Source organism: Ovis canadensis, chromosome 1 (assembly GCF_042477335.2).
Source record: "Ovis canadensis isolate MfBH-ARS-UI-01 breed Bighorn chromosome 1, ARS-UI_OviCan_v2, whole genome shotgun sequence".
Taxonomy (NCBI): domain Eukaryota; kingdom Metazoa; phylum Chordata; class Mammalia; order Artiodactyla; family Bovidae; genus Ovis; species Ovis canadensis.
This window is the reverse complement of record NC_091245.1, coordinates 22,330,959-22,351,571: the sequence shown is the minus strand read 5'-3', so window position 1 is coordinate 22,351,571 and position 20,613 is coordinate 22,330,959. Positions and strand designations below refer to the sequence as shown.

The following is a 20,613-nucleotide window of genomic DNA, read 5'->3' as shown; positions in this document are numbered from 1 at the left end:
TCCAGCCATCTCATCCTCTGTCGTCCCCTTCTCCTCCTGCCCACAATCCCTCCCAGCATCAGAGTCTTTTCCAATGAGTCAACTCTTCGCATGAGGTTGCCAAAGTATTGGAGTTTCAGCTTCAGCATCAGTCCTTCCAAAGAACACCCAGGACTGATCTCCTTCAGAATGGACTGGTTGGATCTCCTTGCAGGCCAAGGGACTCTCAAGAGTCTTCTCCAACATCACACTTCAAAAGCATCAATTCTTTGGTGCTCAGCTTTCTTCACAGTCCAACTCTCACATCCATACATGACCACTGGAAAAACCATAGCCTTGACTAGATGGACCTCTGTTGGCAAAATAGTCTCTGCTTTTGAATATGCTATCTGGGTTGGTCACAACTTTCCTTCCAAGGAGTAAGAGTCTTTTAATTTTATGGCTGCAAGCACCATCTGCAGTGATTTTGGAGCCCAAAAAATAAAGTCTGACACTGTTTCCACTGTTTCCTCATCTATTTCCTATGAAGTGATGGGACCAGATGCCATGATCTTAGTTTTCTGAATGTTGAGCTTCAAGCCAACTTTTCCACTCTCCTCTTTCACTTTCATCAAGAGGCCTTTTAGTTCCTCTTCACTTTCTGCCATAAGGGTGGTGTCATCTGCATATCTGAGGTTATTGATATTTCTCCCGGCAATCTTGATCCCAGCTTTCCAGCCCAGTGTTTCTCATGATGTACTCTGCATATAAGTTAAATAAGCAGGGTGACAATATACAGCCTTGACGTACACCTTTTCCTATTTGGAACCAGTCTGTTGTTCTATGTCCAGTTCTAACTGTTGCTCCTGACCTGCATATAGGTTTCTCAAGAGGCAGGTCAGGTGGTCTGGTATTCCCATCTCTTGAAGAATTTTCCACAGTTTATTGTGATCCACACAGTCAAAGGCTTTGGCATAGTCAATGAAGAGAGTTATTTTTCCATAAGTAAATATCACATAACTTTATTCATAAAATGGTATCCATTTTGATAAACAAAACCATTATATAAGCAAATATGGAATCTTAAAACTTTAAGGAAAAACTTGATGAAGACTAAAGATTTTGCCTTACAAGCAAATTTAAAATTTTTAATAAGCTTAAAATATTCTATCTTGTAATCTGACATTAGGAAAATCATAAACATGTTACTGCTTCCATTTTTTTTTTTTTTACTAGGCAAAGAATTTTATTTATCTTTGTCTCAAACTTTATTCTTAGGCTTCTTCAGCTTCATTAGCTGCAAAGAATAAATTGTATATAAGCAAAAACTGAAAAGAGCTGCAGTGTCCAGGGGCTTAGGCTTAAAAATATTAGAGATCTAGATTTTATCAGATCCATAAACAAAATTTTAAAAAGCAGTCATAATATAAAATAGCAGCTCCCAGTAACTTCTTCAAGATTTATCTTCTTCAGAAGTTAACTCAATTCAGTTTGCTTCATTCTTGGAAGCCTCATCAAAATTCTCCACAAGATCTGGAACTTCATCATCATCCTCCTCTCCAGTGGCAAGTGGTGCTTTTCCATCCACAGATTGTTTGGGCAGAGCTTCAGCCAGTCTCCTTAAACTGGTGAGACTGTCGGCACCAAGCTGGTTTAAGATGCTGGGGAGCATTTCTGTCAGTTGCTTTGTCTCAGCGTGGCCCGTAATGGTGAAAGTGTTTGCTGCTAGAGATGCCTGAACTTTAGGGTTGTTAAAGTGGATCACTGTTCCTTGATTTGTGAACATATTCACCTCTTCAATACCAGAGATATTGTTTACCCCTAACTTCTTTAAAGAGAACTGAAGTTTTTTGTCATCTGCTGTGGCTGTTCTATGAACCACCTTCTTCTTTCTGCGAGCAGTTCCTTTCCCACCAATGCGCACTTGTGCCTGCAGTTTGGCGAGTTTCTCCTGGTTCATGATAGTTTCTTTCATCTTGTTGGAGCGGAAATGGGGCCGCGCGGGGGACTAGGGTTGGCGCTCAGGTGGTCTCGGGCAGACCAGCTGAGGTTAGGCGCACACACGCGGGGACGCAAGATGGCAGCTAGAGGCTGCTTCCATTTTTCAATTGCTTTAGTTTCCATGGTTAATAATAGTAGCTCTATTAATCATGGTTATCCCATTGTGTTACTTAAATGGCTTTTAATTTTTAAGATGGAGAAAGACATTCTACTGTAGAGACAAAGATAGAAATTGTAAAAATAAAATTAATTAAGAACCTATTCTGCAAAACTTGCACATGTATTGTATCTATAATAATGATCTCAGCAGATCTGCAGAAATATTTTTCCAATTTCATTTTTAATGATTTTATTCAAAGCCTTCATTATATTGGCAATAGTTCTGATGGGTCACTTGATTTTTTTTTCTGCAATCTTTATATTTTTTAAAATAGATTTTCCTCCACGTGAAATAATTGGGTTGGAGGAAGAAATGCAAGTATGTCAGCATCAGTAGGTTAGTTCTGGAAATATTAAAATTGCTGAGCAATCATTGCATCAATTGTGTAACAAAAATGATGCTTTATAATCCTGTTGCCTAAAACTTTGCTCAGAGTTAGGAATATGGCATCTGGATCTCACGCAATGGAAAACAAAGCAAGAGAAGAAATCAGCCTGCCTGCCTTGCATTAAACCTTCCCCAGGACAAGAAATAACCGAGCCAGTAAATGGGAGCAGGAAAAAAGGATATGAGGATTCATGTCTCCAAAAATTATCCTGCTTTGTGTCAGATCTATTTACAGATCAAATTCTGACCCACTTCCTGCAAAGCTCTGTTCTGTAGATGAAACATAACTCCTGGACTCACATGGTACTTAAACCAGTGGCAACTTCTCTAAGCCTCAGTTTTCCCAACTGTAAAACATGGCAATGACGATAGCACCTACCACTGTCAGTTACTGTAAGAATTAAATGCACAGCATGGAGCACTGCACTGGAGCACTGGGTTACACGTGTGTTTTTAAATATTGTGACTATCAGAGAAACCAGGGCTCTAGCCAGGGAGACCTAAGGAAGTGAATGAAGGAGTATGTCATTCAGCCATTAAACACACATATGTTAAACAAAGAATAGGTATACTAAACAACATATCCCATCAATCAATAAATATGCAGGCAGATTCTTTACCACTGAGCCACCTGGGAAGCCCTTTTAGGTGATACTGCCTCACATTTCAACCACTGTGCCTCCAAGCACAAGGGAAAGCTATTAGAACCAGCCACAAACCAAGGCAAAATCATTCCTTACCTTAAAAAAAATCCTAGGGCCTCATGTTGAATGTAGTGCCTAGCCTAGAATGTCCCTTTGCATAAGGTAATTTAATTTTAATGGAATCACTGTCATCCCCTGCCACTGAGATGATCAGGATCTTGCTGTTGATCCTCCCAAATCTCCCTCACTTGCAATTATGCAGCCGAGAAAGGAGTGTTTGTCCCTTCCGTACCTGTCTGTGTAAAGAACTTTGACTCAGAGGCACAGTTCTTGTCAAATCCCATAAAAGGAAGGACCCACAAACACCTCACAGATATACAGAAGAAACTAGCTGTTAGCAGTGGGGAGAGTGGGGTGGGGAAGGACAAGATTGGGGTAGAAATTTAAGAGGTACAAACTGCTATGTATAAAAGAAACTACAAGGAATGTAGCCAATGTTTTATAACAAATATAAATGGAGTACAGTTTTTAAAAATTGTCAATTACTATGTTGTACATCTGAAACATGTAATATTGTGGATCAACTGTACCTCAATGAAAATTAATTAAATAAAAGAAAAGCCAAGAAGAGAGGTGGAGAGAAAGTGGCCTACTTGGAATCTCTAACTCCAGGCCTATGGTATCTTATGTCTTGATTATATTAATCAGTAAAGTCTCAAGTTAGGTTTCTACTACTTTTCACTAAAACATAAACAAACAACAACAATAAAACTCCCAACTAATGTATCAGATCCTCACTAAAAATGGCACTTTGTAGTTTTATTTACTGGTTCTCAGGATAAGAACATGGGCATACTTGGAGGGGCAGGTATTCTGCCTATCACAGAAAATAATCCAAAAGTTAACTAAGGGCTTTGTCCAAGGGACTAAGCAGGTTTTTGAAACTGAGATATTTGGCAAACGCACTCATGAAGTATAAACAACATGTTGCTTAAGACTTCTGGCACAATATTCAGAACAAACCAGTTTTGAATATTGGATCACTATTTGCTATCTGTGTAGCCTTGAGCAAGTTATTTTACTGCTTTGGAGACCATCATAAAATGGGCATTTTTCAGTACTTATTCATATAGGGCTTGCTGCAAAAGCCTCGGTTCACCTTGAAGATCCCCCTGCAGAATCAAGGCACTCATTCCTCTAGCTCCTTGGTGTGCTGGCTGCTAAGGGATCAAAGATGCATCCTTTTTATGGCTGAGTAATATTTCATTGTGTATATGTATCAAAACTTCTTTGTCCATTTGTCTGTCAATGGACACCTAGGTTGTTCCCATGTCCTGGCTGTTGTAAGTAGTGTGGCAATGAACACTGCGGTATTTGTGTTTGTTTGAATTATATTTTCTCAGGGTATACACCCAATAGCACCCAATAGGTTCAGGTGGTAGTTTTATTCCTAGTTTTTAAAGGAATCTTCATACTGTCAGTTGAACTGAGGTGAGTGAACCTAGAGCCTGTTAAACAGAATGAAGTAAGTCAAAAGGAGAAAAAAACAAATATATTAACACGGATGTATGGAATCTAGGAAAATGGTACTAATGAATCTATCTGCAGGGCAGAATAGAGACACGGGTGTAACAAAATGGACTTGTGGACACAGCGAGGGAAAAAGAGCGTGAAATGAATTGAGAGAGTAGCATTGAAACATATACATTACCATGTGTAAAATAATAGCTAGTGGGAAGTTGCTGTATAACTCAGGGATCCCAGCCGGGAACTCTGTGGTGTCTTAGAGGGGTGGGACTAGGGGTAGGTGGGAGGGAGGTTCAAGAGGGAGGGGATACATGTATACTTATGGTTGAATTACCTTGCTGTACATAAGAAACCAGCACAACATTGTAAAGCAATTATTTCAATTAAAAATAAATTCTAGAAAAGATACATCATTCTCTAGTGATTGCCCTGTGGCAGCCAAAGAGCAGAAAGGACTGCAGATCAGCTCTGGGACTTAATTCTAAGAAGAGCAAACTTTGGAGGAGATTAAACTTTCAACTTCAACAGGATTGCCACAACAAAGTCAGGGTAGCAATTGGGAAGAATGGGACCCTAATACAAGAGATAGAACATCTGAGTCAATACACTTAAAAATCTGGGTCCCCAACCTCCCTTGAATGATTCCAGGCATTTGAAATCAATTCTTGTCATACTACTGTGCCCAAGTGGAGATAGGGTACCTAATCATGGAGCATGAGTGACCTTGTAGTCACAAACATTTGTTTGAGTTGGTTTTGTCAGACCTATTAAGTCATAAGTTTGGACAGGCCCAGCAGCAATAAATCACAAGATGGAGTGGTACACCCAGGATCAGGTGCAACTAGGACCAGAGAAAACCAATAAGTTATACGAGCTTTATTTTATGCATGAGCTAAGTCAATGGACATGAGTTTGGGCAAACTCCAGGAGATGGTAAAGGACAGGGAAGCCTGGCATGCTGCAGTCCATGGGGTTGCAAAAAGTTGGACACAAATGAGTGACTGAATATCATCATCATCAAGTGGCGCAAACCTTCATGTTGTCAGACTTCCCTGGTGTTCTGGTGGTAAGGCCAATGCAAGGGACATGGGTTTGATCCCTGGTGCAGGAAGATTCCACATGCCATGGGACAAATTAATCCCATCTGTCACAATTGCTGAGCCCACACTCTATGGCATGTGCTCCACAACAAGAGAAGCCACCACAATTTGAAGCCTGAGCACCTCAGGTAGAGAGTAAGCCCTGCTCACCACAACTAGAGAAAGTCTGTGCGCAATGAAGATCCAGTATGGTCAAATGAGTAAATAAGAAATTAAAGAAAAAGACCTTCATGTTGTCCACCACTGTCACCTAGGAAACTTCCCCTCAGTTCATACCAGTGGCTGCAGGTCCGGTCCTTTATGACTCACTGAAGGAAGAGAAAAAAGGCTGAGTGTGGAACACATATGGGTTGGTTCAATCTGTGAGTGCTAATTGATAATGGACTGCTGCTGCTCTCCCATGTTGAAGGTCAGGAACGGCGGCGGTAAGGAGATACCCCTCGTCCAAGGTAAGGAGCAGCGGCTGTGCTTTGCTGGAGGAGCCGTGAAGAGATACCCCAAGCCCAAAGTAAGAGAAACCCAAGTAAGATGGTAGGTGTTACAAAAGGGCATCAGAGGGCAGACACACTGAAACCATACTCACAGAAAACTACTCAATCTAATCACACTAGGACCACAGCCTTGTCTAACTCAATGAAACCAAGCCATGCCTGCGGGGCAACCCAAGACAGGCGGGTCATGGTGGAGAGGTCTGACAGAATGTGGTCCACTGGAGAAGGGAATGGCAAGCCACTTCAGTATTCTTGCCTTGAGAACCCCATGAACAGCATGAAAAGGCAAAATGATAGGATACCAAAAGAGGAACTCCCCAGGTCATTAGGTGCCCAATATGCTACTGGAGATCAGTGGAGAAATAACTTCAGAAAGAATGAAGGGATGGAGCCAAAGCAAAAATAATACCCAGCTGTGCATGTGACTGGTGATAGAAGCAAGACCCGATGCTGCAAAGAGCAATATTGCATAGGAACCTGGAATGTCAGGTCCATGAATCAAGGCAAATTGGAGGTGGTCAAACAGGAGATGGCAAGAGTGAACGTCAACATTCTAGGAATCAGCGAACTAAAATGGACTGGAATTGGGTGAATTTAACTCAGATGACCATTACATCTACTACTGCTGGCAGGAATCCCTCAGAAGAAATGGAGTACCCATCATGGTCAACAAAAGAGTCCGAAATGCAGTACTTGGATGCAATCTCAAAAATGACAGAATGATCTCTGTTTGTCTCTAAGGCAAACCATTCAATATCACAGTTATCCAAGTCTATGTCCCAACCAGTAATGCTGAAGAAGCTGAAGTTGAACGGTTTTATGAAGACCTACAAGACCTTTTAGAACTAACACCCAAAAAAGGTGTCCTTTTCATTATAGGGGACTGGAATGCAAAAGTAAGAAGTCAAGAAACACCTGGAGTAACAGGCAAATTTGGCCTTGGAATGTGGAATGAAGCAGGGCAAAGACTAATAGAGTTTTGCCAAGAAAACGCACTGGTCATAGCAAACACCCTCTTCCAACAACACAAGAGAAGACTCTACACATGGACATCACCAGATGGTCAACACCGAAATCAGGTTGATTATATTATTTGCAGCCAAAGATGGAGAAGCTCTATACAGTCAACAAAAACAGGACCAGCAGCTGACTGTGGCTCAGATCATGAACTCCTTATTGCCAAATTCAGACTTAAATTGAAGATAGTAGGGAAAACTGCTAGACCATTCAGGTATGACCTAAATCAAATCCCTTTTGATTATACAGTGGAAGTGAGAAATAGATTTAAGGGCCTAGATCTGATAGATAGAGTGCCTGATGAACTATGGACGGAGGTTTGTGACATTGTACAGGAGACTGGGATCAAGACCATCCCCATGGAAAAGAAATGCAAAAAAAAGCAAAATGGCTGTCTGGGGAGGCCTTACAAATAGCTGTGAAAGGAGAGAGGCAAAAAGCAAAGGAGAAAAGGAAAGATATAAGCATCTGAATGCAGAGTTCCAAAGAATAGCAAGAAGAGATAAGAAAGCCTTCCTCAGCAATCAATGCAAGAAATTGAGGAAAACAACAGAAAGGGAAAGACTAGAGATCTCTTCAAGAAAATTAGAGATACCAAGGGAACATTTCATGCAAAGATGGGCTCGATAAAGGACAGAAATGGTGTGGACCTAACAGAAGCAGAAGATATTAAGAAGAGGTGGCAAGAATACACAGAAGAACTGTACAAAAAAGATCTTCACAACCCAGATAATCATGATGATGTGATCACTCATCTAGAGCCAGGCATCCTGGAATGTGAAGTCAAGTGGGCCTTACAAAGCATCACTATGAACAAAGCTAGTGGAGGTGATGGAATTCCAGTTGAGCTATTTCAAATCCTGAAAGATGATGCTGTGGAAGTGCTGCACTCAATATGCCAGCAAATTTGGAAAACTCAGCAGTGGCCTCAGGACTGGAAAAGGTCAGTTTTCATTCCAATCCCAAAGAAAGGCAATGCCAAAGAATGCTCAAACTACTGCACAATTGCACTCATCTCACATGCTAGTAAAGTAATGCTCAAAATTCTCCAAGCCAGGCTTCAGCAATATGTGAACTGTGAATTTCCTGATGTTCAAGCTGGTTTTAGAAAAGGCAGAGGAACCAGAGATCAAATTGCCAACATCTGCTGGATCATCGAAAAAGCAAGAGAGTTCCAGAAAAACATCTATTTCTGCTTTATTGACTATGCCAAAGCCTTTGAGTGTGTGGATCACAATAAACTATGGAAAATTCTGAAGGAGATGGGAATACCAGACCACCTAACCTGCCTCTTTAGAAATCTGGTTGTCAGGAAGCAACAGTTAGAACTGGACATGGAACAACAGACTGGTTCCAAATAGGAAAAGATGTACGTCAAGGCTGTATATTCTCACCCTTCTTATTTAACTTCTATGCAGAGTACATCATGAGAAACGCTGGACTGGAAGAAACACAAGCTGGAATCAAGATTGCCAGGAGAAATATCAATAACCTCAGATACACAGATGACACCACCGTTATGGCAGAAAGTGAAGAGGAGCTAAAAAGCCTCTTGATGAAAGTGAAAGAGGAGAGTGAAAAAGTTGGCTTAAAGCTCAACATTCAGAAAACGAAGATCATTGCATCCGGTCCCATCCCTTCATGGGAAATAGATGGGGAAACAGTGGAAAGAGTGTCAGACTTTATTTTTTTGGGCTCCAAAATCACTGCAGATGGTGCTTGCAGCCATGAAATTAAAAGACGCTTACTTCTTGGAAGAAAAGTTATGACCAACCTAGATAGGATATTCAAAAGCAGAGACATTACTTTGCCGACTAAGCTCCGTCTAGTCAAGGCTGTGGTTTTTCCTGTGGTCATGTATGGATGTGAGAGTTGGACTGTAAAGAAGGCTGAGTGCCAAAGAATTGATGCTTTTGAACTGTGGTGTTGGAGAAGACTCTTGAGAGTCCCTTGGACTGTAAGGAGATCCAACCAGTCCATTCTGAAGGAGCTCAACCCTGGAGTTTCTTTGGAGGGAATGATGCTGAAGCTGAAACTCCAGTACTTTGGCCACCTCATGCGAAGAGTTGACTGATTGGAAAAGACTCTGATGCTGAGAGGGATTGGGGGCAGTAGGAGAAAGGGAGGACCGAGGATGAGATGGCTGGATGGCATCATGGACTCGATGGACATGAGTCTCAGCGAACTCCAGGAGTTGGGATGAACAGGGAGGCCTGGCGTGCTGCGATTCATGGGGTCACAAAGAGTCCAACACGACTATGTGACTGAACTGAACTGAACTGAACTGAGCTGCTCTCCAGCCCCTTTCAGGAGTGGTTCTGAAGGGCAGTAGTGAGAAGAAATCTTTCCAATGGACAGAGATTTAGGACGTGCATCTGATCATCCTTTTGATGAGAAATAGGATAAAAATTTCTAGAGTCATGAACAGTGGTGAATGGCTTGGTGGTTTGACTGGTATCTAGAGGGAGAAAGATTAGAAAATAGGAGACAAGAAGGTCTGGGAATCAGACATGTGGATGGAAAAGTGGCAATGGGTGTGAGGTGTGAAGACCTTTGTATTGCACCCTAACATCCACCCAAGAGTTTCTACCACAAATGAGGCGTGGGAAACTGGTAGACAAAGTGACTCAATCAGTTGACATCAGCCAGCCTCCTGCATCATGTGTTCTAGTACTGGCACAAAGGGTACATGAGCAGGGTAGCCATTAGTAACAGGGAAGGAGGCTATGGATAGGCCCAATAACATGGACTCCCTTCTACTCATGAAGTTTGACCTAGCTACTGCCACTGTGAAACATTCAGTTCAGTTCAGTTGCTCAGTCATGTCTGATTCTTTGCAACCCCATGGACTGCAGCATCCCAGGCCTCCCTGTCTATCACCCACTCCCAGAGTTTACTCAAGCTGATGTCCATTGAGTCGGTGTTGGCATCCAACCATCTCATCCTCTGTTGTCCCCTTCTCCTCCCACCTTCAATCTTTCCCAGCATCACAGTCTTTTCAAATGAGACAGCTCTTTGCATCAGGTGGCCAAAGGTTTGGAGTTTCACCTTCAGCATCAGTCCTTTCAATGAATATTCAGGACTGATTTCCTTTAGGATGGACTGGTTGGATCTCCTTGCAGTCCAAGGGACTCTCAAGAGTCTTCTCCAACAACATAGTTCAAAAGCATCAATTCTTTGGTGCTCAGCTTTCTTTATGGCTGAGCAGGTGAAACATTCAACCTGACAACAAAAGAGATCAATTCTAAGCCCCTCAGGTCATCCTCTGAGAAGACAAACGCATTGGATGTCTTGCATCCTGAAAGAGACAAATTGAACTTTACATGATTTGGCCAAGTTCCACTTACTGGTTTACCATTCTTGCCTGCTGGGAAAGATTAAAGGCAGGAGGAGAAAGGGACAACAGAGGATGAGATGGTTGGATGGCATCAACTCAAAGGAAGTGAGTTTGAGCAAACTCCAGGAGATGGTGAAGGACAGGGAAGCCTGGCATGCTGCAGTCCATAGGGTAGCAGAGTCGGACATGACTGAGTGATTGAATAACAATACCACTGTCCAAAGGCTTACACAGGGTTTGACCCATTAATACTAGATCTCACACAACATCACCTTGAACTCTGAGATGCACCTCCCCCCTTTACAGGAAAGGAAGTATGGTAGTGATCATAGAACCACGGGATCCACCATAAACTGTCCGTCAAAAAGCTTGTCCTGAACAGGTGATGAAATGGCCTTTTGAAAGCAGAGCTAAGTCTCCAACTTGGAGACAATATCTTGGGAAGATGGGGCCCCATGGATGTTATACACAATCTAGTCAGACCTAATACAGACCGGTGTGTGTTAAGTACTAATGGTTCTGTATTTTCATGAATCTGCTTGAATCCAGAAACCAAAGGGTGGAAGAAAAATTGACTCTGCTCACTATCACTCTCAGCGGTTCAGTTTGGGAAATTAGTGCTCCCCTTATGCACAACAATAGGCTCTGTGAAGCTAAAGACTTGTTTTCCAAGGGGGAGATATTTCTACCAGAGGCACAACAAAAGTCCCATTAAACACTAAGCTATGGCTTCCACCCAGTTACTTCACGTTCCTTTTTACCAACAGATAAGCAGGCAAGAAAAAGAATCCCATCTCTGTAAAGGGTAATTGACCCTGATCATTAGCAGGAAGTATAGCAGCTATTTGCAATGGAAGCAGGGTAATTACTTTGGTACCTGGGCATTCCCCTACAAGATTATGACCATAGATAGACAATGCATCCTGAGATGATCATGGTGATCAAGGCTCAGTCCCTCAGGGATAAGAAGCTGGATCACCCCATCTAGACCAGGAGAGATACCAGCTAAAGAGAGGAAAATTTAGGAGTAGAGGAGGAAGACGGTGAATATCATTTGTGACTTTGAGGCTGCAAATGGTCATATCATTAGCCTTCTAAGTTTCCTGAGGAATTCACTACATGAAGCAAGTGTATCCAGGAAGTGAACAGTGTAGACTATAAAGCAGATTATGGCACTCCATAGAGTTCCCCTTTTAGGAATTAGGTACATATTACCCCAGCTGCTAGAAGTATTACCTACTGATGGCTCATACCTGTGTTCCGCTCTGGGAATTTCCTGGGCCACATGATTCTGCTTGCTCAAGGCAAGCTTCCTCCTTTAGGGGCAGTCTGCAACCAATGACTGGACAGTATGAAGATACAATGGTTATTCCCCTCACCTCCTTTCAGAACAACCCTAAAGGACACCCCAGATTCAGTGCTTACCATGAGATTGCCTGAGGCAACTCTTTCAAGTGCATCACAGTTCATATTCTCTGCCTGACAATCCCTGCTGCCCTTGCTTCCTCATAGGTGTTGTGCCAAATAAATGATAGGCAGGTGGTAGCAAAACTGGAGTTAGAAATCTGAGGTATGGGTCCTGTTGTTGTTTAGTTGGTAAGTCGTGTCCAACTCTTAGGGTGTCAACCCTATGCCCTGCAGCCTGCAAGACTCCTCTGTTCTCCACTGTTTCCCAGGGTTTTCTCAAATGTGGGTCCTGACTCCTACACAAACTTGCTTTGCAACCTTGAGAAAGTCAATTGACATCTCTGGGCTTGAGTTTTCTTATCTGTAAGATCAGGTTAATAATACCTGATAAATTGAGGAGTAGATGCAACTATGCATTCAAAAAGTTTAAGGACTCGGTAAAAGAGTAGACTTTTTTTTTTTTTTAATTTCCTGCTCTACTATGTGCCAGCACTATATTAGGTAATGAGGAAGGAAAATCTCACTATCTTAAAATTTGCCTCTGACTCATTCCAGGTAGGAACAGGTGATAAAGTTCTCAGTTGAAGACAAACTTGAAAGTTCCGTGCTTTGTTTTGGATAGGAAAAGCAGGCAAATATTTGAATATTAGAAGGCCCTCTTCCAGAATGACATAGGAAAGATGGCAATGTAGGAAACCTCAGGAATTCATATCTACACTGAAATACTTGAACTAGCAGGAGCTGTCTTAAGAAACTGTTTTGGAACTCTGAGTCTGGTAGAAAAATTGAAGCATCCAAGGGAAAGCTTGATGAAGGGGCTGGTAAATTTCAGTCAGTTTCACCTTTCTTGCATTAGAGACTACAATCTCCAGGACAGGCAGCTGTGGGGACAGTGGCATGTGTTTCCAGGGCAACTTGCTAGAGCCAGTTAGGCAATAAGGCATTGTCCTCCCAAGGCTGGAAGTGAGTATTTCAGTTGCTGATTTGTTGCTTTTCATCATTCAGGGGCCAACACCAATTGTTCTGGCTCCCACAGGTTGAAATGGCTTCCCAGATAAGAAAAAACTTAAAGTGATAGCTTCTTTTTTCTGGTTCAATATGGCAGAGTGGACATGTGGTCATCTCCTCCTGCGAAAGCACCAAAATCACAACTGGTTGTTGAACAACCATCGAAAGGAGGATGCGGGAACCTACCAAAAAAAGATACCCTATGTCCAAAGACAAAGAAGAAGCTGCAGCGAGGGGCACAATCACAATAAAATCAAATCCTATAACCACTGGGTTCAGTTCAGTTCAATTCAGTCGCTCAGTTGTGTCTGACTCTTTGCAACCCTATGAACTGCAGCACGCCAGGCCTCTCTGTTCATCACCAACTCCCAGAGTTCACTCAGACTCATGTCCATTGAGTAGGTGATGCCATACAGCCATCTCATCCTCTATCATCCCCTTCTCCTCCTGCTCCCAATCCCTCCTAGCATCAGAGTCTTTTCCAATGAGTCAACTCTTCACATGAGGTGGCCAAAGTATTGGAGTTTCAGCTTTAGCATCATTCCTTCCAAAGAACACCCAGGACTGATCTCCTTTAGGATGGGCTGGTTGGATCTCCTTGCAGTCCAAGGGACTCTCAAGAGTCTTCTCCAACACCGCAGTTCAAAAGCATCAATTCTTCGGCACTCAGCTTTCTTCACAGTCCAACTCTCGCATCCATACATGACCACTGGAAAAACCATAGCCTTGACTAGACGGACCTTTGTTGGCAAAGTAATGTCTCTGCTTTTTAATATGCTGTCTAGGTTGGTAATAACTTTCCTTCCAAGGAGTAAGCGTCTTTTAATTTCATGGCTGCAAGCACCATCTGCAGTGATTTTGGAGCCCCCCAAAATAAAGTCTGACACTGTTTTCACTGTTTCCCCATCTATTTCCCACAAAGTGATGGGACCAGAAGCCATAATCTTAGTTTTCTGAATGTTGAGTTTTAAGCCAACTTTTTCACTCTCCTCTTTCAATTTCATCAAGAGGTTTTCTTAGTTCCTCTTCACTTTCTGCCATAAGAGTGGTGTCATTTGCATATCTGAGGTTATTGATATTTCTCCTGGCAATCTTGATTCCAGCTTGTGCTTCTTCTAGCCCAGCGTTTCTCATGATGTACTCTGCATATAACCACTGGGTGAGTGACCCATAAAATGGAGAACAATGACACCAAAGAAGTTCTCCTACTGTTGTGAAGGTTGTGAACTCCACATCAGGCTTCCCAACCTGGGGATCTGACAAAAGGACTGGGAATTCCTAGGGAATCTGACCTTGAAAACCAGCGGGATTTGATTATAAGAATTCCAAACAACTGGGGCAAACAGAGACTCCAGTCTCAGAGAGCACAAACAAAACTTTGCATGCACCAAGACTCAGACAATAGGAGCAGTGAACCCACAGGAGATAAATCAAAACTACCTGCTAGTGTGGGAGGATCTCCTGCGGAGATGTGGGTCAGCAGGGGCTCACCACAGGGGTGGGGACACTGGCAGCTGCATCTGGGAAGATCCCCCTTGGTATAAACCTTATTGGAGCTTACCATTAACCCAACAATAGAGCCCGTAGACCTGAAGGCTGTGTTGCTTCAGGCCAAAAAACTCCCAGGGGGGCATGCAACCCCATCCATCAGCATATAATTGGATTAAAGCTTTACCTAGACAGCATATTAAAAAGCAGACACATTACTTTGCCAATGAAGGTTCATCTAGTCAAGTCTATGATTTTTCCAGTAGTCATGTATGGATGTGAGAGTTGGACCATAAAGAAAGCTGAGCACTGAAGAACTGATGCTTTTGAACTGTACTGTTGGAGAAGATTCTTGAGAGTCCTTTGGACTGAAAGGAGATCCAACCAGTCAATCCTAAAGGTAATCAGTCCTGAATATTCATTGGAAGGACTGATATTGAAGCTGAAACTCCAATACTTTGGCCACCTGATGTGAAGATCTGAATCATTGGAAAAGACCCTGATGCTGGGAAAGATCTTCACCGGAAGAGAAATGGACGACAGAGGATGAGATGGTTGAATGGTATCACCGAGTAGATGGACATGAGTTTGAGCAAGCTTCAGGAGCTGGTGATGGACAGGAAAGCCTAGTGTGCTGCAATCTATGGAGTCACAGAGTTGGACATGACTGAGCAAATGATCTGAACTGAGCAAGGACCTGCCCACCAGAGCAAGACCCAGTTTTTCCCACCATCAGTCCCTTGCATCAGGAAGCTTACAGAAGCCTGTTAGCCTCCTCCATCAGAGGGCAGACAGAAGAAGCAAGAAAAACCACAGTCCCACAGTGACTAAAACAAAAATGACATTTCAGAAAGTTAATCAGCATGAAAAATCAGAAAGTTACATCTCAGATGAAGGAACATGATAAAACCCCAGTAAACAACTAAATGAAGTGGAGATAGATAGATAACCTTCCAGAAAAAGAGTTCAGAATAGTGATAGTGAAGATGACCCAGGATCTTGGAAAAGGAACAGAGGCAAAGGTTGAAAAGATGTAATAAATGTTATCAAAGACTTAGAAGAACAAAGAAACAGAGATGAATAATATATTAGAGGGGATCAATAGCTGAATAACTAAGGCAGAAGAACAGATAAATGACCTGGAGGACAGAATGGTAGAAATCACTGCTGCAGAATAGGATATAGAAGAAAGAATAAAAGAAATGAAGACAGCCTAAGAGACCTCTGGAAAAACATTAAATGTACCAACATTTGCATTATAGGGGTCCCAGAATCCCAGAAGGAGAATAGCAAGAGAAAGGACCTGAGAAAATATTTGAAGAGATAATAGCTGAAAACATCCCAAACATGGGAAAGGAAATAGTCAACCAAGTTCAGGAAGCACAGAGAGTCCCAGGAAGGATAAACCCAAGGAGGAATGCACTGAGACATATAGTAATCAAACTGATAAAAATTAAAGACAGAGATAAAACTTAAACGCAACAAGGGAAAAATGACAAATAGCATACAAGGGAACTCTCATCAGGCTATCAGCTGATTTCTCAACAGAAATCCCATGAGCCAGAAGGGAACAACATGATATTTTTAAAGTGGTAAAAGGGAAGAATGCACAAACAAGAATACTCTACCCAGCAAGACTCTCCTTCAGATTTGATGGAGAAATCAAAAGTTTCCCAGACAAGCAAAAGTTAAGAGAATTCAGCACCACCAAACCAGCTTTCCAACAAATGCTAAAGGAGCTTCTCTAGGCACGAAACAAGAGAAGGAAAAGACCTACCTACTAAAAATAAAACCAAAGCAATTATGAAAATGATAATAGGATCATAGATATTGATAATAACCTTAAATGTGAAAGGATTAAATGCACCAACCGAAAGACATAGACTGGCTAAACAGATGAAAACATGTGCATATATGCACTTCCACTTACCACATCACTCTGCTTGACCCCCCAAATTGTATGTAAAGGTATTTTATATACCTGACCTGCTTCTTGAGAAATCTATACGCAGGTCAGGAAGCAACAGTTAGAACTGGACATGGAACAACAGACTAGTTCCAAATAGGGAAAGGAGCATGTCAAGGTTGTATATTATCACCCTGTTTATTTAACCTATATGCATAGTACATCATGAGACACTCTGGGCTGGATGAAGTGCAAGCTGGAATCAAGACTGCCAGAAGAAATATCAATAACCTTAGATATGCAGATGACATCACATTTATGGCAGAAAGTGAAGAACTAAAGAGTCTCTTGATGAAAGTGAAAGAGGAGAGTGAAAAAGTTGGCTTAAAGCTCAACATTCAGAAAACAAAGATCATGGCATCTTGTCCCATCACTTTGTGGGAAATAGATGGGGAAACAGTGGAAACAGTGTCAGACTTTATTTTGGGGGGCTCCAAAATCACTGTAGATGGTGACTGTAGCCATGAAATTAAAAGACTCTTACTCCTTGGAAGGAAAGTTATGACCAACCTAGATAGCATGTTAAAAAGCAGAGACATTATTTTGCCAACAAAGGTCCATCTAATCAAAGCTATGGTTTTTCCAGTAGTCATGTACGAATGTGAGAGTTGGGCTATAGAGAAAGCTGAGTGCCAAAGAATTGATGCTTTTGAACTGTGGTGTTGGAGAAAAGAAGACTCTCGAGAGTCCCTTGGAATGCAAAGAGTTCCAACCAATCCATCCTAAAGGAAATCAGTCCTGAATATTCAGTGGAAAGACTGATGCTGAAGCTGAAACTCCAATACTTTGACCACCTGATGAGAAGAACTGACTCATTTGAAAAGACCGTGATGCTGGGAAAGATTGAAGGTGGGAGGAGAAGGGGACGACAGAGGATGAGATGGTTGGATGTCATCACTGACTCAATGGACACGAATTTGAGTAAACTCTGGGAGTTGGTGATGGACAGGGAAGGCTGGCATGCTGCAGTCCATGGGGTTGTAAAGAGTTGAACATGGCTGAATGATTCAATTGAATTGATTTTATATTATTTAGTTCAGTTCAGTTCAGTTGCTCAGTCATGTCCAACTCTTTGCGACCCCATGAACTGCAGCATGCCAGGCCCCCCTGTCCATCACCAACTCCCGGAGTTCACCCAAACTCGTGTCCATTGAGTAGGTGATGCCATCCAGCCATCTCATCCTCGGTCGTCCCCTTCTCCTCCTGCTCCCAATCCCTCCCAGCATCAGAGTCTTTTCCAATGAGTCAACTCTTCGCATGAGGTGGCCAAAGTATTGGTTTCAGCTTAGCATCAGTCCTTCCAAAGAACACCCAAGACTGATCTCCTTCAGAATGGACTGGTTGGATCTCCTTGCAGTCCAAGGGACTCTCAAGAGTCTTCTCCAACACCACAGTTCAAAAGTGTCAATTCTTTGGTGCTCAGCTTTCTTCACAGTCCAACTCTCACATCCATACATGACCACTGGAAAAACCATAGCCTTGACTAGACAGACCTTTTTTGGCAAAGTAATGTCTCTGCTTTTCAATATGCTGTCTAGGTTGGTCATAACTTTCCTTTCAAGGAGTAAGCGTCTTTTAATTTCATGGCTGCTGTCACCATCTGCAGTGATTTTGGAGCCCCAAAATAAAGTCTGACACTGTTTCCACTGTTTCCCCATCTATTTCCCACAAAGTGATGGGACTAGATGCCATGATCTTAGTTTTCTGAATGTTGAGTTTTAAGCCAACTTTTTCACTTTCCTCTTTCGGTTAATCATATTCCCATATGGCTTTCAATTGTAATTATCTTTTACTTTTTGCCTGGCTATTGATTGTGAAAACTGATAAACATCTTTCACTATTGTGATTATGTAACTATTACTCACTTAATACCATTGTATCATGTTGTATTTCCGTCAACAGAAAAATAATAAAATTCTTTATTACCAAAACTACAATTTAATAGGAAAATCTGTAATCACTTTTTAAACTCCAGATGCATATCAGAATTATCTTGGAATTCTTTGAAAAACACAGATGCCCAGGTATTACTTTTTTCCACCAGAGCTCCAAATATGTTTCTAATGAGCTGCTGCTGCTGCTGCTGCGTCGCTTCAGTTGTGTCCGACTCTGTGCGACACCATAGATGGCAGCCCACTGAGCTCCCCTGTCCCTGGGATTCTCCAGGCAAGAACACTGGAGTGGATCGCCATTTCCTTCTCCAATGCATGAAAGTGAAAAGTGAAAGTGAAGTCACTCAGTCATGTCCGACTCTTTGCAACCCCTTGGACTACAGTCTTCCAGGCTCCTCCACCCATGGGATTTTCCAGGCAAGAGTACTGCCATAGCCTTCTCTGTTCTAATGAGCAGTCACTTTTAAAAGCAATTGGACTACATTAGGATCTTTTACTTTTACCTAGTTTGTTTCATTTTTTCCTATTTCATATTCAGTACTCCCATTTCATTTAGCTTTTGTTTTCCAATTTCTCCATCTCTTCTTTTTTTAGTGTACTTTCTCAAGCCTTTCCAAGCATAGTAGAAAAGCTATTGTATACACATATAAAAATAACGTGTATAATATATATATTTTAAAACACTTACTAATTTTTGTCTAACTAAAAAATTTATGACATTTTGATTCTACTTGTTGTACTTAGTATGAACAGAATGCTGGATTTCTAATTTTAAAAAATAGATATGCAACAAGCAACAAAGGTTTACTGTATAGCACAGGGAACTATAGTCAATATCTTATAATATCTTGTAATAAACTATAATGGAAAATAATTTCAAAAATAATATGTGTATATGTATAACTGAATCATACACACACAAAAAAATTCTACTTTCTGAAATTTAGTAATATTTATTTTTTTGCCAGTTTTTTTCTACATGTCCTATGGACATCTAATAACAGCATATGAGATATAAAATTTTAAATGTACTTGTGTAGGACATAAGATAATATAAATTAATACAAATTGAAGTCTATTATATTTAAATTATTAAAATGCTCCTTATTTTTTCTGCACTTGATAAAATATTCTTAGAGGAATGTTAATATGTTTCACTATGATTATATATATTTTTCTTTCACCTTTTATTTCTTCTGAATTTTGCTTCATGTGTCTTTGTTTCTTTGTTGTTAGGTGTCTAGTGGTTTATGATATCTATCTTCTTTATGAATTGTACCTTTTATCATTAAAAGTATTCACCTTTGTTTCATCAAAAAATAAAGTCAGAGTCATCATCTTTCATCAAACTAAATAAATAAAGTGACATCTTGTGAACCATCATTTATTTCTTTAAAATGTCTGTTTAAAGAAATATTTGCTATGTCAGTGGCTGACAACATAGACAATAGAAAACGACTGACTGACCATACACCACAAGGAATACACACTTTGCTAAAATAGTTTGGAAGAGTCACAAAAGGATGGCTGTAGTCATTAAAAAGTAAAATATAAATAATGACTGAGAAGTGAGAGAATTAGACTTCCAAATTACTATAATATAATGATCAGAATGGGCTTCCTAGGTGGTGAAAGCAGTAAGGAATGTTCAAACCACGGTACTATTGTTCTTATTTCACATACTAGCAAAGTTATGCTCAAAATCCTTCAGGATAGGCTTCCGTAGTACGTGAGCAGAGAAATTTCAGGTGTACCAGCTGGGTTTAGAAAAGGCAGAGGAACAGGAGATCAAATTGCCAACATTTGCTGAATCATAGAGAAAGCACAGGAATTCCAGAAAAACATCTACTTCCACTTCACTGACTATGCTAAAACCTTTGACTGTGTGGATCACAACAAATTGTGGAAAATTCTTAAAGATACAGGAGTATAGATCACCTTACCTGTCTCCTGAGAAACCTATATGAGAGTCAAGAAACAATAGTTGGAACCAGACATGAAACAGTGATTGGTTCAAAGTTGGGAAAGGAGTACATCAAGGCTGTATACTGTCACTCGGCTTATTTAATGTATATTCAGAATACATCTTACAAAATGCTGAGGTGGATGAATCATAAGCTGGAATCAAGATTGCCGGGAGCAGTATCAACAGCCTTAGATAGGCAGATGATACTGCTCTAATGACAGAAAGAGAGGAGAAACTAAAGAGCCTCTTGGTTAAGGTGAAAGA

The 20,613-nt window shown here is 41.2% G+C and overlaps 1 protein-coding gene across 1 annotated transcript; it reads right to left on the bottom strand.

Moving 5' to 3' along the window:
- Positions 1-1,175: 1,175 nt before the first annotated feature.
- LOC138422365 (transcription factor BTF3) lies at positions 1,176-2,043 on the bottom strand. Its single transcript, XM_069557201.1, has one exon. It carries the CDS (start codon positions 1,931-1,933, stop codon positions 1,445-1,447), a length of 489 nt encoding a protein of 162 aa, XP_069413302.1. The 5' UTR covers positions 1,934-2,043; the 3' UTR covers positions 1,176-1,444.
- Between the last annotated feature and the right edge of the window lie 18,570 nt (positions 2,044-20,613).

Excerpts from the sequence above, each read along its gene's own strand:
- LOC138422365 (XM_069557201.1), bottom strand. The coding sequence starts at position 1,933 with ATGAAAGAAACTATCATGAACCAGGAGAAACTCGCCAAACTGCAGGCA.